This window comes from Dendrobium catenatum, unplaced genomic scaffold, assembly GCF_001605985.2.
Source record: "Dendrobium catenatum unplaced genomic scaffold, ASM160598v2 fragScaff_scaffold_1105, whole genome shotgun sequence".
Lineage (NCBI taxonomy): Eukaryota > Viridiplantae > Streptophyta > Magnoliopsida > Asparagales > Orchidaceae > Dendrobium > Dendrobium catenatum.
This window is the reverse complement of record NW_021319567.1, coordinates 1211789-1227526: the sequence shown is the minus strand read 5'-3', so window position 1 is coordinate 1227526 and position 15738 is coordinate 1211789. Positions and strand designations below refer to the sequence as shown.

General features: G+C 37.4%; 2 protein-coding genes across 2 annotated transcripts in view; both read right to left on the bottom strand.

Moving 5' to 3' along the window:
- Positions 1-2854: 2854 nt before the first annotated feature.
- On the bottom strand, positions 2855-6256 carry LOC114580585. Its single transcript, XM_028698568.1, has 2 exons — positions 3556-6256; positions 2855-3212 (listed from the first exon to the last, which is right to left on the bottom strand). The coding sequence occupies exons 1-2, from the start codon at positions 6203-6205 to the stop codon at positions 2962-2964; spliced, it is 2901 nt and encodes a 966-aa protein (XP_028554401.1). The 5' UTR covers positions 6206-6256; the 3' UTR covers positions 2855-2961.
- Positions 6257-6390: 134 nt separating this feature from the next.
- LOC110107476 overlaps positions 6391-15738 on the bottom strand; it is a 24677-nt gene continuing 15329 nt past the window's right edge. The window contains exons 3-4 of the mRNA XM_028698535.1: positions 7055-7579; positions 6391-6773 (exon numbers count right to left, since the gene is read on the bottom strand). Coding sequence (XP_028554368.1) covers positions 6391-6773; positions 7055-7579 — 908 coding nt within the window. The remainder of the gene's footprint in view (positions 6774-7054; positions 7580-15738) is intronic.

Here is a 15738-nt window from a genome sequence, read left to right as displayed (position 1 = left end):
AAATCATGACTATTGTGTACAAGTTTTGGGCTTGTAATTATTGCACATATAGATGAATATATATGCTTTTATTTTTTGTGTTTATCTGAATTTGAAGGCTCTGGTTAAATGTGATTGTTTGGTTAGAAAGAAGTAAGCAATTCTTTCAAATTTCGATTTTAGTGTGTGACACCTAACCTCCAAAATTTCATTTCATGTAAAAAGTGGGTCTATATTTATAGATTTTGAGAGTGACATGCTCCATAAATATGGAGAAGATCCACGATAAATTCGGAGTGCTCCATCAGATGGCCCGTATTGATTCCTTTTGTCCTAGAGAATTCATTCAGCATTTAAGTGTCTTAATGATGTTGTAATTAAGTAATCTTAGGCTTGTTGAATTTATCTCATTGAGCTGCTCGATTCAACTATAAGTATGTTATATTTATATATCATTTAGGGATTCAATTAATGCACTAAAACTTTGAATTATGCTTTAAGCCTTTGATTTGAGCCCATCAAGGCTCGGACTGGACTGATTTTGATGTTGTTGGATTCGTCTCATTAATACATTCAATTTAACTTTAAGTTTTTTGAAATTAGAATTTGAATGACCCCAAATTTAATTTTGAAAGCTTTCAATTTAAATATACATCAAAATTCGAGCCCGAATTTTTGGTGTGACATATCAAACCGAATTAAAACTACCCTACCCCACTTCCCATGCCTCCATGACAATATAGAAACTAAACAAATCCTGACAAATACATCCATTCCCTCGAGTCTCTAGTCTCCTTTATATCTTTTTATTTTGATTAAGAAAGTTGCCAAGTCAATACCCATAAAGACTTGACCTGGTAAGATTTTGTCCTCTTTTTTCTAGTGGAAGGAAGCTGCTTTTACTTGGTCCATTGGTTGTCTTTTTCATAACAAAAACAATTCAGAACATCTAACTATAAAGAAGTAATTAGTTTTGAATGATAGCTCTTATTTGCAATCCAATTTATTAAGAAAAGTATGATATTATTCTATTCATATAGGATTTAAAATCCATGTATATATTTAATAAATATTTAAAATCCATTTTAGATGATTATAAATTTTTAATAAAATGATTGTAAAATTGCTATGATGAAAAAAATATATATATATTTTTAACTACTGCTTAGTAAAAAAAATTTCAAAAGCATTAATAACCAAATAAATATTTCAATTGTCTCAAACAAAGCCTTGAACCGCTTTCTTCATGCTTCTTAAAGCTATTTTTTTATAAAAATTTTAATTTTTATATTAAAAAGTTGTTTTAAAAAGCAGTAAAAAAATCGTCTCAAACAAAATCTTAATTGATATTTCTATTACATATTTTTCAAATTAAAAAAAACTATATGATTTCTTTCTTATTATCACTGAGCCAAAAAAATAAATGAACTCAATTTGATAGTATTGTTGAATTTGAATATGTGTTCAAGTTCATACGCATTTAAATATTACATTAGCTAAATTTTTTTTGTTTTTATGACGGATCTATGGCTTCTCTGGCTGCTATATTATAATGGGTAAAAATAGATCCGTTGCAATGGAAGCCAGGCTGCATTGAAAGTCTCCTTTTTCTTTAAAAAAACTGGCGTGCTGGCGCCCTCTCTATTATAAGCAAGTAAAAGTTAACTTCTACCGTTGCGTCTTCCACATTCTCTCTCTCTCTCTCTCTCTCTCTCTCTCTCTCTCTCTCTCTCTCTACAATGCACACAGAAACAATGGCAAATGGCCTGACTGAGATCGACATGGCTGCGGCATGGCGACTGGTTCAGCTGCGCATTGCTGGAGGAGATGACAGAGTAGGAGTCATGAAAACGAAGAAGGTGCCTCCAAAGAGATACAGAGAAGAAGAAATAGGAGAAGAAAGAGTGGAACCGGCAAGGAAAAGGCAAAGGTTCCTGTCTGTTACCTACCTATATGAAATTACCAAACCCACAAAAGTTATGTAAAAGCCCTGTCTTTATATACTCAATGTAATCAACAATCCTATTATTGATTATATGAAGATTTTTTATTTAAAGATTCAATCATTTCATTAGCATGTTCGCAGACTATAGAAAAATTGTTCATTGCTGACAGATTTTTCCGGCGGCTTCTAGATGTACTATTCTCCAATAGCTTCCTTGAATATTTTTGGCAGATTACGACAAAATATGTCAGGGTTATTTTTCTGCCGATTTTCCGGCACCTGTCCGACAGCTTTTTGACAGCTTTTCCTACGGATTGTAATTATTATATTTTAAATAAAAAATGTGGTCATTTTGACATTTTTATCCTTCTAAAAAACTGGTTGCGTCTTTAATGTATTTTTCATACTCACTTCGAATCTCATGGCAACCGGGCAAGAGGGTAGCATCCGCAGGCAAGCAACGGGTATCGCTGGAGGGCAGTAGGGCAATGTACGCGGGCAAGCATTGGGTAGCGCGGGAAGCCAACCGAGATGGCGAACAAGGCGGGTAGCACGAGCGGGCAACAGTCAACACGTGAGGCAACCGAGTTGGCAGGCAACATCGAATGGTAGCACCTACGTTCGAGCAGCCACATGGGCAATTGGCAACCTGTGTTGTCAGTCTGGCAGGCAACACCTATATATTTTTTAATTTCCGACTACATTCCATTGGAAAGCCGCATGAAAAAAAATCCGCTAGAAATAAACCGCAAGTTCTCTTTTCCTACATGACTTTTACTAGCGAAAAAATTTATGTCAGAAAGCCAATGACAAACTTAATTACCGTATCTATTTCTGTAAGAAAATCTACCAAAAATCCACCAATAATGATTGATTTTCCCGTAGTGAAAGCACTACTTGGGATATTAATAATTATCATACAAGCGACAGTTCTTCACATTAATTAGCACATAAGTGTACAGATTCTCTTCGAAGCTTAAGACCTAACAGAATAGCTGATAAAAAAATCATGCACATAGAAAGGATAAAAATAAAGGTTATTCATTCATTCGATTGGTGACAGTTTGCAGAGGTCGTCTGATAGAGCCGGCCGAGGCAGAATTCCTAATTTTGCGCTTGGAAGAGAACTTTTTCTTTGTATTTTGTGTGTTGTTCTTGTCCCTTATAAGACCTACAGAAGAGATCCCAGCAGGATGAGCTGTTGGTGTATTAAGAATGTTGGACTTGGCGAACTTGCGGCTGGAGATACAGAAGTTAACTGACTTCTGGCTGATCTCCTCAAGTGGATCTATAGAAAGAGATGACAAAAATTACTTCTTAATAGAAGGAAACAAACTGTCAAGGAACATGGCTCATAAAGACTAAAGTTAGACTAGATATATCACTTACCGTTCTCAATTAACAGTTTAAGGTTTCGTTTGGGACAGTTTTTTTCGTGCTTCTAAAAATAACTTTTTAGTGCAAAAATTAAAAATTTTGGTTTTAAGAAGCAGTAAAAAAGCTGTCCCAAATGAAGCCTAAGTTTATAATCAATACTTTTACACGAACACGTTTTCGAACTGTTCGATTTGGATCTAAACCAATTCTTATGCACCTGTGTAACACTGAAGAAGTCAAGACATGGAAATTACCTTTGACTTCAGATGGAATAGGATGAACAAGGGTATCAGCTCCATGTATAGAACCGTCCTGGGATTCATAGAGGCATTCAGTTCCAAAATGTTTGGTATCTCTGGCTGGGCTGTTAGTTATATTGCTGTTTAATTTGGCCTTCTTCCAAATGCAACTAGTACTCAAATTTCGCTCATCTTCCAAGTCAATACTACTTCGCTTACTGGGAGAAAGAAATTTTATCTTTGCCAAGACATCTCCAGGCCTAGTTGTAGCACCTTGATCAAATTCCCTGATAGCGATGTCATCACCTTTAATATTGTTTGCCACACAGCTTTCCATGCCTTTCGAAAATTCGAGCTTTTCTTCTAAAGCATCTGGCAAACTTGTTATGGCAACTTCAGGTGATTCTGTCTTTAATGCATCCATAGTATGTGTAGCAAGAGCTTCTTTGATGATAACAGAAGTCTGACCATCTAAAGCTTCAGATAAACCATGATTTCTAAAATGCTTGGTATCTTTCACAGGACTGTTAGTTATGCTGTTATGTAGTTTGGACTTCACTGGACTGCAGCTGGCACTCGAATTTCTCTCACTTACTAAATCAATACGACTTTGCTTGCTTGGAGAAACAACATCAATCTTCTCCAAGCCTTCACTGAGCTTTGATGTAGCACCCTGAGCATTCTCTAAGAAATCCCTAACACTGACATCACCACCTTGACCAGGTTTTGCCTCGGCATGCCCATTATAACTACGATCACTTTCATAAGAAGAAGCGGCATTAATATTGCTTGCCTCACATTTTTCCAAGGATTTCCACAATTCTAAATTTCCTTCTAAAGCATCTGACAAAGTTGTTTTGGCAACTTTGTCATGGGATTCCATCCTTAATATATCCACTGTATGTTTAGCATATGCTTGTTTATTTGGAAGAGAACTGTGAAGAACTGAAGTTTCAGCAAGGCATTTAGTTCCAAAAGGGTTGACATATATTGCAGGACAGTTAGTTATACTGTTATTTACTTTGCTCTTTGAAATGCAACTGCCAATAGAACTTTCAGCTTCTAATTCAAAAGTACTTGGCTTGCCTGGAGAAACATAATTATTGTCCACCATGACTTGTCCCGGTTTAGCTGTAACACCCTGAACAGTCTCTAAGAACTTTTTAACATCCACATCACCATCTGGACAAGTTACCTCTTCAGAAGGCCTAATATAAAAATTACATTCGTAAGGAGAAGCCTCTTCAGTGTAGTTTCCCTCACAACTTTCCATGCCCTTCCACAATTCTGGGTTTTCATCTAAGGTTTCATAGAGGCATTCAGTTCCAAAATGTTTGGTATCTCTGGCTGGGCCGTTAGTTATATTGCTGTTTAATTTGGCCTTCTTCCAAATGCAACTGGTACTCAAATTTCGCTCATCTTCCAAGTCAATACTACTTCGCTTACTGGGAGAAAGAAATTTTATCTTCGCCAAGACATCTCCAGGCCTAGTTGTAGCACCATCATCAAATTTCCTGATAGCGATGTCATCACCTTTAATATTGTTTGCCACACAGCTTTCCATGCCTTTCGAAAATTCAAGCTTTTCTTCTAAAGCATCTGGCAAACTTGTTATGCCAACTTCAGGTGATTCCGTCTTTAATACATCTACAGTAGGTGTAGCAAGAGCTTCTTTGATTATAAGAGAAGTCTGACCATCTAAAGCTTCAGATAAACAATGATTTCTGAAATGCTTGGTATCTTTCGCAGGACTGTTAGTTATGTTGTTATGTAGTTTGTACTTCACTGGACTGCAGCTGGCAGTAGAATTTTTCTCACTTACGAAAGCAATACGACTTTGCTTGCTTGGAGAAACAACATCAATCTTCTCCAAGGCTTCACTGGGCTTTGATGTAGCACCCTGAGCATTCTCTAAGAAATCCCTAACATTGATATCGCCACCTTGACAGGGTTCTGCCTCGGCATGCCCATTATAACTACAATCACTTTCATAAGAAGAAGCGGCATTAGTATTGTTTGCCTCACATTTTTCCGAGCATTTCCACAATTCTAGATTTCCTTCTAAAGCATCTGGCAAAGTTGTTTTGGCAACTTTGTCATGGGATTCCATCTTTAGTATATCCACTGCATGTTTAACATATGCTTTTTTATTTGGAAGAGAACTGTGAACAATTGAAGTTTCAGAAAGGCATTTAGTTCCAAAAGGGTTGACATATATTGCAGGGCTCTTTGAAATGGAACTGGCAATAGAACTTTCAGCTTCTAAGTCAAAACTACTTAGCTTGCCCGGAGAAACAAAATTATTGTCTAACAAGACTTCTCCCAGTTTAGCTGTAACAGCCTCAACATTCTCTAAGAACTCTTTAACATCCACATCACCATCTGGAAAAGGTCCCTCTTTACTAGGCCTAATATTAAAATTATATTCATAAGGAGATGCATCATCAGTGTCGTTTCCCTCACAATTTTTCATGCCCTTCCACAATTCTGGGTTTCCATTTAAAGCAAGTGGTGAACTTGTAGTGGCAACTTGGTCAAATTTATTCGGGATATTTACTTCAGAATTTGAACCATCCTGTTCACAATCTTCATGCACGGGATCAGTATAGGTAAAGGCATTGAGGCTTTCTTGTTCACGGGCAGAAAACGGTTCTTCCGATGTCATTTCTTTCTTTCTGGTAGGGAGAGAATCTTCACAAGATATTTCTTCCTCACGTGGAAGAGATGAATCTGCAGATGCCAAATTTTAAATTAGTAATGTAATTCAAAAGTTAACAGAATACAAAATATAGAGATAATAAAACAAATGGAACAAGATACTTAATTATGTCAACAAGTGTCTTTACAGAGCTAACCTGTTATAAGTGGAGCAATTTCTCCTCGGAGGACTTTCTTCAGACAGAACAATTTCTCCATTAAATTATCAACACGTTTACTTAATCCAAATGGTGCAATTTCTTCCACTTTTGCTGGAGGACTAACTGCAAAATTTTTGCCCTTTATGTCTTCATCATAACCAGTTGCTTGGCGTTTTTCAGAACCCCGTAATTTTTCTCCATCATGCTTCAACTTAGCTTGAGTTATCTGAACATTGCCTTCCAATTTAAAAGTTCCTCCACCTTTGATCTGATGTTCTTCTCGAAAAACTACAGATTCAAAAGGTGCAAAAAACTGTCCAGAATTACTCTCAGCTAATCTTGGGCTGTCAGAGAATTTTTTAAAACTCTCGAATTCTGTGAATTTTCAAGGTAGTCTTCAATAAATTTGAAAAATCATCTAGCATTCAAGTGTATGTTGTGAATTAAGTCTAAATAAGAGTGTTAGGCTTCATTTGGGATGGCTTTTTTACTGCTTCTTAAAAGCAGCTTTCTAGTACAAATTTAAATGTTTTGTACTAAAAAGCTATTTTAAGAAGCAGTAAAAAGCCAACCCAAACCAAACCTTGGAGATATTAGTAAGGGAAATAATCTCATAAAGACTTCACATACGTGATATAGGACAAGGAAATATTTACCTATAAAGTTAGTCGTATTTTTCTTTTCATCACTTCCATTGGGATATAAATTGCTTCCATTTTCTTTAACTTTATCATCCTCAGTTTCTATGGGTTCTCCATGACTTGGCTTTGTTTTGAGGAATTTGACATCTTCCATCTCCTCAGCGTTTAGAAGAGCCTTGCAGTCGCTGAGCATCTTTCGATTAGGGCTGGCAGAACGATTTTCACTAATATCTCTTTCTTTGATACCTTCAGCATCCATTGCATCAAACTCCGAGCAGGCAAGATGATTACAAACTATTGTAGAAACATCAGTAATATGTGAAACAATTAGGTTCTGTGGATCAATTATCTCTTCTCTTGAACTTTGTGAGACTTCTGATCCTTGTTCCACTTCAAATACTTGGCATGAATCAATTTTTTCTTCTGCCAGTGTATTCCTGGTGGCTTCCAAATTCCTGGAAACTATGAGCTCCTGCAGCTCTAGTTTGTTGCGCATATCTGATGAATCAGTCTCGACCTTCATAGTCCGAGTTATTGCAGCTGCATTGACCGCTAAAACACATCAATAAATAATAAACGTAGTGCAAAATTGCAAATGCATTATATCTGGCTCCAGTTCTGTTTTCTAAATCAAATCTATAACATCACGAGAATTTAATTTTAGATGATTAGAAGCATTATTGAGAATGGAACCAATTAGCATAACCATGGTCAAATGATAAAATTCAGCAAATAAGATGCATCGTATGTACCTTCTATATAGAGAGAGTGGTACATTCTTATAAATGTCCAAACTGCATTTAGCATTATAAGGATATTCTTGTAAAAAATAAAGAAAACATCATAAGGGCAAGCTCTTTTTTTTTTCTATTTTTTTTTTTTTTTTTAAAAAAAAAAAAAAATTTTTTTTAATTAATGCTGGTCCTCTTTTGCTCCAACATAGTTTCAACCTCTACATTTACAAAAGACAAAAAACTAACGCAGTTATTTCAGTCATTAAAATGGTAGAACCTTCTACATTAAGAACACCAGAAAACGGTAGTAATAATGTATATTATTATAACAGCCCAAACTCTCCATCATCAAGAGATTGCACTCTTAGACCTGATGGCCTCACCATTTTATCTCATTGGTGTAACTTCTCAGAAGATCACTCATCCCAAGATTGCTCCCGCACGAGCACGATTAATTTCAAAGTTTCTTAATGAATTTTCAACCATTATATCAAAAGTCATCTCAATGTTTAACAATTTAGCTTTATTTTTTATATTTTCATAAGGGTTTTCAAAATCTCCCCCACTTAGATAACTGAAGTCCTCACCAATTTTCTTAACCCATAATCATCCACTAGGCAAATAGGAAGACTTAGTTTTGTTGACCTCTAACCACTGACCCACGACCTCCTCAAATCAACATAATGGTTAACTCCCTAAACTAAACAACCCGCTCACGTGACTACCTTATACGGCATAAAAAACAAACATTCAAATGCACAAAAATACTGATAACAACACTGAGCAATGAATGCTACAACACCTTTATGGTTGACAACCACTTAGTGGAAAGCAAATAGATATACCACTTAGCAACCTGAAGAGAGCGACATAGAGTAAATATAAGCTTTTAGGTGTTGTTGTAGAAGACCCGTCGAATATCCCAAAAATGCCCCCCCCACACACATACACTGTACTATGTATACAAACAAACACAACGAAAATGCACATGCAATTATAAACTCGCATGGGCCACGGCGAGAGTGTTACGGCTACACACATGATGTCTAGAGATGTTGCGGATCAGTAAATGAAGTCAAGTTCGAACCAAATCCTTCTACATTGTTAGTAGAAGTCGACACGACTCAAACTATTAAACAAATATATGATCATGCCATTGATTGAGATATTTTTTTAAAATATTCATATTACGTTGTTAGACCGGTCCAGCCGGTCCGCACGGGACCGGCGATTTGCAAAACGGCGGGATCTCCGCCTCCTGCGGAGATCGAGCGGGCCGTCCGCCCCATTAGAGCATTTTAGGAAGTTTTTTTTTTTTTTTCTGGCTATCTCCTCATGAGTGGAGTCTAATAAGATAAGAAGAATTGACCAAAAATTACTTCTTAATAGAACGGAGAACAAAAATGCACAGGTGAACATGCTCATAAGAACTGAAAGTTTAAATAGATATATTACGTTACCGGTGTCTCAAGTAACTAGTTTAATGCGTTTCGTGTTGGGACAGTGTTTTTTCGTGGCTTCTAAAAAATAGCTTTTAGGGTAACAAAAATTAAGAAAATTGTTGGTTTAAAGGAGTAAAAAAAGCTGTCCCAAATTGAAGGCCTGAAGTTGTATATATCGAATACTTTTAGCAGCGAACACTGTTTTCGAACTGGTTCGAGCTTGGATCTAAAGCCAATTCTTATTGCACCTGTTGTACACATCTACGAGTCAAGGCATGGAACTACCCTTTGACTTCAGTATGGAATAGCGGATGACATAAGTGGATCAGTCCAGTAGTTAGAACCGTCCCTGGGAATTCATAGGACGGCATTCAGTTCCAAAAGTGTTTGGTATCTCGGTCTGGCTGTTAGGTTTATATTGGTGTTTAAATTTGGCCTTTCCCAAATGCAACTAGTACTCAAAGCTATTTCGCTCAAATCTCCAAGTCAATACTAGCTTCGCATTGACGGGAGAAAGAAATTATTGTTTGCCATAGACATTCTCCAGATGCCCTAATTTGAGCATCTCCTTGGATCACTAATTCCCCTGAATAGCGATGTCATGCACCTTTAATTATGTTTGCCACATGTGCAGCTTCCATGGCGCTTGGTCGAAAATTAGCGACGGTTTTTCTTCTAAAGCTTATTCTGGTCATAACTTTGTTATGGCAACTCAAGGTGATTTCTGTGTCGTTTAATGGCATGCCATTTATGTTAAATGGTTGTAGGCAAGAGGCTTCTTTGATGATAAACAGAAGTCTGGACTCATCTATAAGCTTCCAGATAAAACATGGATTCTAAAATGGCTTGGTAGAATCGAGTTTCACAGGAACTTTAGTTAGTGCTGTTTCATGCTAGTTTTGGACCTTGCACTGGACTGGTCAGCTGGCAACTCGGGAATTATCTCACTTACCTAATTCAATAGCGTACTTTGCTTGCTTTGTGAGAAACAAACATCAATTCTTCTCCAAAGGCTTCACTGGAGCTTTGATTGTGCCATCCCTGGAGCGTTCTCTATAGAATGCCTAACAACTGACATCACCAACCTTGACGGTTTTCCTCGGGCATGCCCATTATACTACATCACTTGTCAGTAAGAAGAAGGCGGACGACTTTAAGTAATTGGCTTTGCCTCACAATGTTTCCCAAGTATTTGCCACAATTCTAAATTTCCTTGCAGAAGCATTCTGACAAGTTGTTTTGGGCAACCTGTCATTGGATTTCCAATCCTTAAATAGTAGGTCCACTGTATTTAGTCATATGCTGTTTGATGTTGGAAGAGAACTGTGAAGAACTGAAGGTTCAGCAAGTTGCTTATGTTTCCCAAAGGTTGAAACATGAATAGTTTGCATGGACAGTTAGTTATATCGTGTATGTGAACTGTTTCTCTTGAAATGCAACTGCCAATAGAACGTTCAGTCCGTAATGTTCAAAAAGTAGCTTGGCTTGCCTTGGAGTAACATGCAATTATTGTGTCCACTACAATGACTTGTCCCGGGTGTAGGCTGTGAGACACCGCTTGAACAGTCTCTAAGATCTTTTTAACATCCTACAGTCATCCATCTGGACGAGTTGACCTTCTTGCAGAGAGGCCTAATATTACAATCACATCGTAGGAGAACCTCTTCAGTGTTTTCCCTCACAACTGTTCCATGCCCTTAGCACAAATTCTGGGTTTTTCGATCCTAAGCGTTTGCATCGTAGAGGCATTTCTAGTTCATAAATGTTTGTATCTGGTGGGAAACCGGTTAGTTATATTTGCTGTTCATTTGGCCTTTTCTTCCAAATGCCAAATACTGTAACTTCGAATTCGCTTGTCCAATGCTTGCCCAGTAGTCAATACTACTTTGTGTTATCTGGGAGAGAAGTAAATTTTTATTCGCCAAGACATTCGTCCAGGCCTTAGGTGGAAGCACCATTCATCAAATTTCCTGGATAGCGATGTCATCTACCTTATAATATTGTTTCTCACACAGCTTCCATGCCTTTCGAAAATTGCAAGCTTTCTCTAAAGCGATCGTCAAACTTGTATATGCGCAAACTTCAGGGTGATTGCCGGTCTTTTAATACATCAGGCAGGTAGGTGTAGCAAGAGCTTCTTTGATTATAGAGAGAATCTGACCATTCTAAAGCCTTCAGATTATAACAATGATCTGAAAATGCTTGGTAATCTTTCGCATGACGTTGTTGTATGTTGTTATGTAGTTTGTACTTCACATGACTGCAAGCTGGTCAGTTAATTGAATTCTTCTCACTTATCGAAAGCAATTACCACTTTGCTTCGCTGAGAAGAACAGAACATCAAATTCTCTCCAAGGGCTCACTGGGCCTTTGATGTTACCCTCTGAGCAATTCCTCTACGAGAAATTCTCTAACATTGATATCGCCACCTTGTTGAAAGGGTTGCTGCGTCTCGGCCATGCCGCCAGTGTATGTATCACTAAGTAGCTTTCGATATAGAAGTAATGCCATTTAGAGTATGTTTCCGTCACATTTTTTCCCGAGCATTTCACAATATTCTAGATTTCCTTCATAAAGCATCTGGCAAAGTTGTTTTGGCCAACTTGTCATGGGATGCCCATCTTTAGTATATCCACGTGCAATGGTTATACATTGCCTTTTTTTATTTGGAAAGAGAACTGTGAGACAATTAATGTTTCCAGGAAATGTGCATTTAGTTCCAAGAGGTTGACAGTAGTATGTGCAGGGCTTTGAAATGGAACTGGCAATAGAAACTTTCAGCTTCTATAGGTCAAACTACTTAGTCTGGCCCGGAGAACAATAATTATGTCTATACAAGACTGTCTCCAGTGTTAAAGCTGTAATCAGCGCTCAACATTCTCTAAGAACTCTTTACATCCGACATCACATCTGGAAAAGGTCCCTCTTTAGTAGGCCTAATATTAGTAAATTATATTTCATAAGGAGATAGCCTCATCCAAGTGCGTTTCCCTCAAAATTTCATGCCCTTCAACATATTCGTTGGGTTTCCATTTTTAAAGCAGAGTGGTGAACTGTAGGGCATACTGGTCAATTTATTCGGGGATATTTACTTCAGAATTGAAATCCTGTCACAAGTCTTCATGCAAGCGGATCAGTAATAGGTAAAGGCATTGAGGCTTTCTGTGTTCACGGGCAGAAAAACGGTTCTGTTCCGATGTTCAATTTTTTTCTTTCTGGTATGGGAAGAGAGAACTTCACAAGATATTTCTCCTTCACGGGGAAGAGTATGAAATCTGCAGATGGCCAAATTTTTTATAATAGTAATGTAAATTCATATAAGTTATCTAGAATACAATATATTAGAAGATTAATAAAACATAATGGACAAGATACTTAATTATGTCAACGAAGTGTCTTTTTACAAGACTAAGACCTGTTATAAGTGGAGCAATTTCTCCTTCTGCGAGGACTTTTCTTCCAAGGACAGGAAACAATTTCTCATTAAATATCTACACGTTTACTTAATCAAATTGGGCAATTTCTTCCACTTTTGCTGGAGGACTATAATCTGGCAAAATTTGTTTGCCCTTTAAATGTCTTCATCGATATACCAGTTGCTTGGCGTTTTTTCAGAACGCTCCGTAATGTTTTGCTCCATCATTGGCTTCAACTAGCTTGGTTAATTCTTGAACATTGCTTCTCAATTTACAAAGTTCCGCCACCTTTGAGTCTGAGTCTTCTCGAATAAACTACAGAGTCAAAGGTGCAATAAAACCTGTCCAGAATTATCTCCACTAACTCTTGGGCTTCATGAGATTTAAAACCTCGAATTCTGTGAATTTTCAAAGGTAGTCTTCATATATAATTGAATAAATCATCTAGGCATCAAGTGTATGTTTAAGGTAAGTCATAAGAGTGTTCAGGCTTCAAATTTGGGATGGCTTGTTTACTGCTTCTTAAAAGCATGCTTTCTAGTACAAAATTTAAATGTTTTTGACTAAAAAGCTATTTAAGAAGCAGTAAAAAGCCAACCCAAACTAAACAAAAACCTTGGAGATATTAGAGTAAGGAAAATCCTCATAAAGGACTTTCACATACGTGATGATAGGACAAAGGAAATATTTACGCTATAAATGTTATCCCGTATTTTTCTTTGATCACGTCCATTGGATAAAGATTGCTTCCATTTCTTATAACTTTATCAAATCCCAGTTTCTATGGGTTCTCCATGACTTGGCTTTTGTTTGAGGAATTTGACTCTCCACTCCTCAAGAGCGTTAGAGAGAGCCCTTGCAGTCCGCTGAGACATCTTTCTGATTAGGCTGGCAAGGAACGATTTCAGACGTAATATCTTCTTTGAAATTACCTTCGAGGCATCCATTGCATCAATACTCGCGAGCAGGCAGATATTACAAAGCTATTGTAGACAACATACAGTAATATTGAAACAAGTTAGGTTCTTGTGGATCAATGTATCTCTGTCTTCTTGAACTTTGGTGAGACTTCTGATCCTTGGTTCTCTTCAAAATACTTGGCATGAATCATTTTTTCTTCTGCCAGTGTTTCCTGGTGCTTCCCAAATTCCTGGAAACATACATGAGCTCCTGCAGCTCTGAGTTTGGTTGCGCATATCGTGATGAATCTAGTCTCGACCTTCATAGTGCCCGAGTATGTGCAGCTGGCTATGTGACCGCTAAAACACATCAATTAAAAATAACGTCGTTAGTCAGAGAATGCAAATGCATTTTAGGCTGGCTCATTCTGTTTTCTAAATCAAGGTCTATAAGCACACGAGAGATTTTAAGTGTTTAGATGATGAGGAAACATTATTGAGAATTGGAACCAATAGCATAACCCATTGGTCAAATGAAAAACAAGCAAGAGATGGATCGTATGACGCTTCTATATAGTAGGAGAGTGGTACATTTCTTATAGAATGTCCAAACTGCATTTAGCATTATATATGATATTCTGGTAAAAAATAAAGAAACATCATATAAGGCAAGCTCTTTTTTTTTTTTTTGAATTTCCAGAAAAGCAACTACTGGTTCCTCTTTTGCCTCCGACATAGTTTCAACTCTTCTTAAATTACAAAAAGCCAAAAACTAACGCATGATTTTACAGTCATTAAAATTGTATAGAACCCTTCCTACTTAGAGAACGGTAGTAAAAGAAGTATTTATAACAGGCCAGAACTCCCTCATCAAGAGATGCACTCTTAGACCTGTGGCCTCCTCTCAATAGGCATGTAACTTCTCAGAAGATCACTCATTCCCAAGTGATTGCTTCCTCGCACGAGCACGATTAAGTTTCAAAGTTTCTTATAATGTAATTTTCAACCATTTATACAAAAGTCATCGTCCAATGTTGTAACAATAGCTTTAATTTTTTTATATTTTCTATATAGTGGTTTTCTAAATATCTCCCCCACTTAGATACTTTGAAAGTCCTCACCAATTTCTTACCCATAACATGCTCACTAGGCAAATAGGAAGACTCTTAGGTTTTGTTGACCTCTAACTCACTGACTCCACGACCTCCCAAATCAGCATAATGGTTTAACCCCTAACTAAACAACCCGCTCTACGGTGACGACCTAATACGGATAGTAAAAGCAAAACATACAAGATGCACAGATACTGGATAACATACGCAAGCAATAAGCTAACAACCACCTTGGTGACGACCACGTTAGTGGAAGCAAATAGATCAGATCCACTTTGAGCAACGCTGAAGCGAGCGACATAGAGGAATACAAGCTTTTAGGTGTTGTTGTTGTAGAAGACCCGTGCGAAATATTCCAAAAATGCCACCAATTTTCCTTACACCCATAAATCATCTCACTAGGCAAACTGAGGAAGACTCATGTTGTTGAACCCTAACCCATGACGCCATCGACCTCCCAAATCAACATAAGGTTTAACTCTCTCAAACTAACAACCGCGCTCACGTGACAGCTACCTATTAACCGGGCATAAAAACAACATTCAAAATGCAAAAATAACTGATAACAACACGAGCAATGAAATGCACAACATTTATGGTTGAACTGACCACTTAGTGGAGAAGCAAATATGATATAACCACTAGCAATCCTGAAAAGAGCGAACATAGAGTAATATAACGCTTAGTGTTTGTAAGAGTAGCGTCGATATCCCAAAAATGCCCACTGTACTATGTATACAACAAGACACAACGGAAAAGTTGCACATGCAATTTATACAACTCGCATGGGCCAGCGGGAAGTGTTACGGCTAAGACACAAGATTCTAGAGATTGCGGATGCATACAATGAAGTCAAGTTCCGAACCAAATCCCTCTACATGTTGTAGAAGTCCGACAGACTCAAACTATTAAACAAAATAATAATGTCAATGGCCATGATTGAGATATTTTTTTTAAATATTCCATATACGTTGTTATGACCGGTCCAGCCCCGGTCCGCACGGAACGCGATTGCAAAACGCGGATCTCTGCGCGTCCTGCGGAGATCTGGAGCGGCCGTCGCCCCATTAGAGCATTTTAGGAAGTTTTTTTTTTT

Coding starts and splice junctions, on each gene's coding strand:
- LOC114580585 (XM_028698568.1), bottom strand. CDS start 6,205: ATGACATCGGAAGAACCGTTTTCTGCCCGTGAACAAGAAAGCCTCAAT. Junction 3,213..3,555: donor TATTCCATCTGAAGTCAAAG/GTAATTTCCATG, acceptor CTCTTTCTATAG/ATCCACTTGAGGAGATCAGC.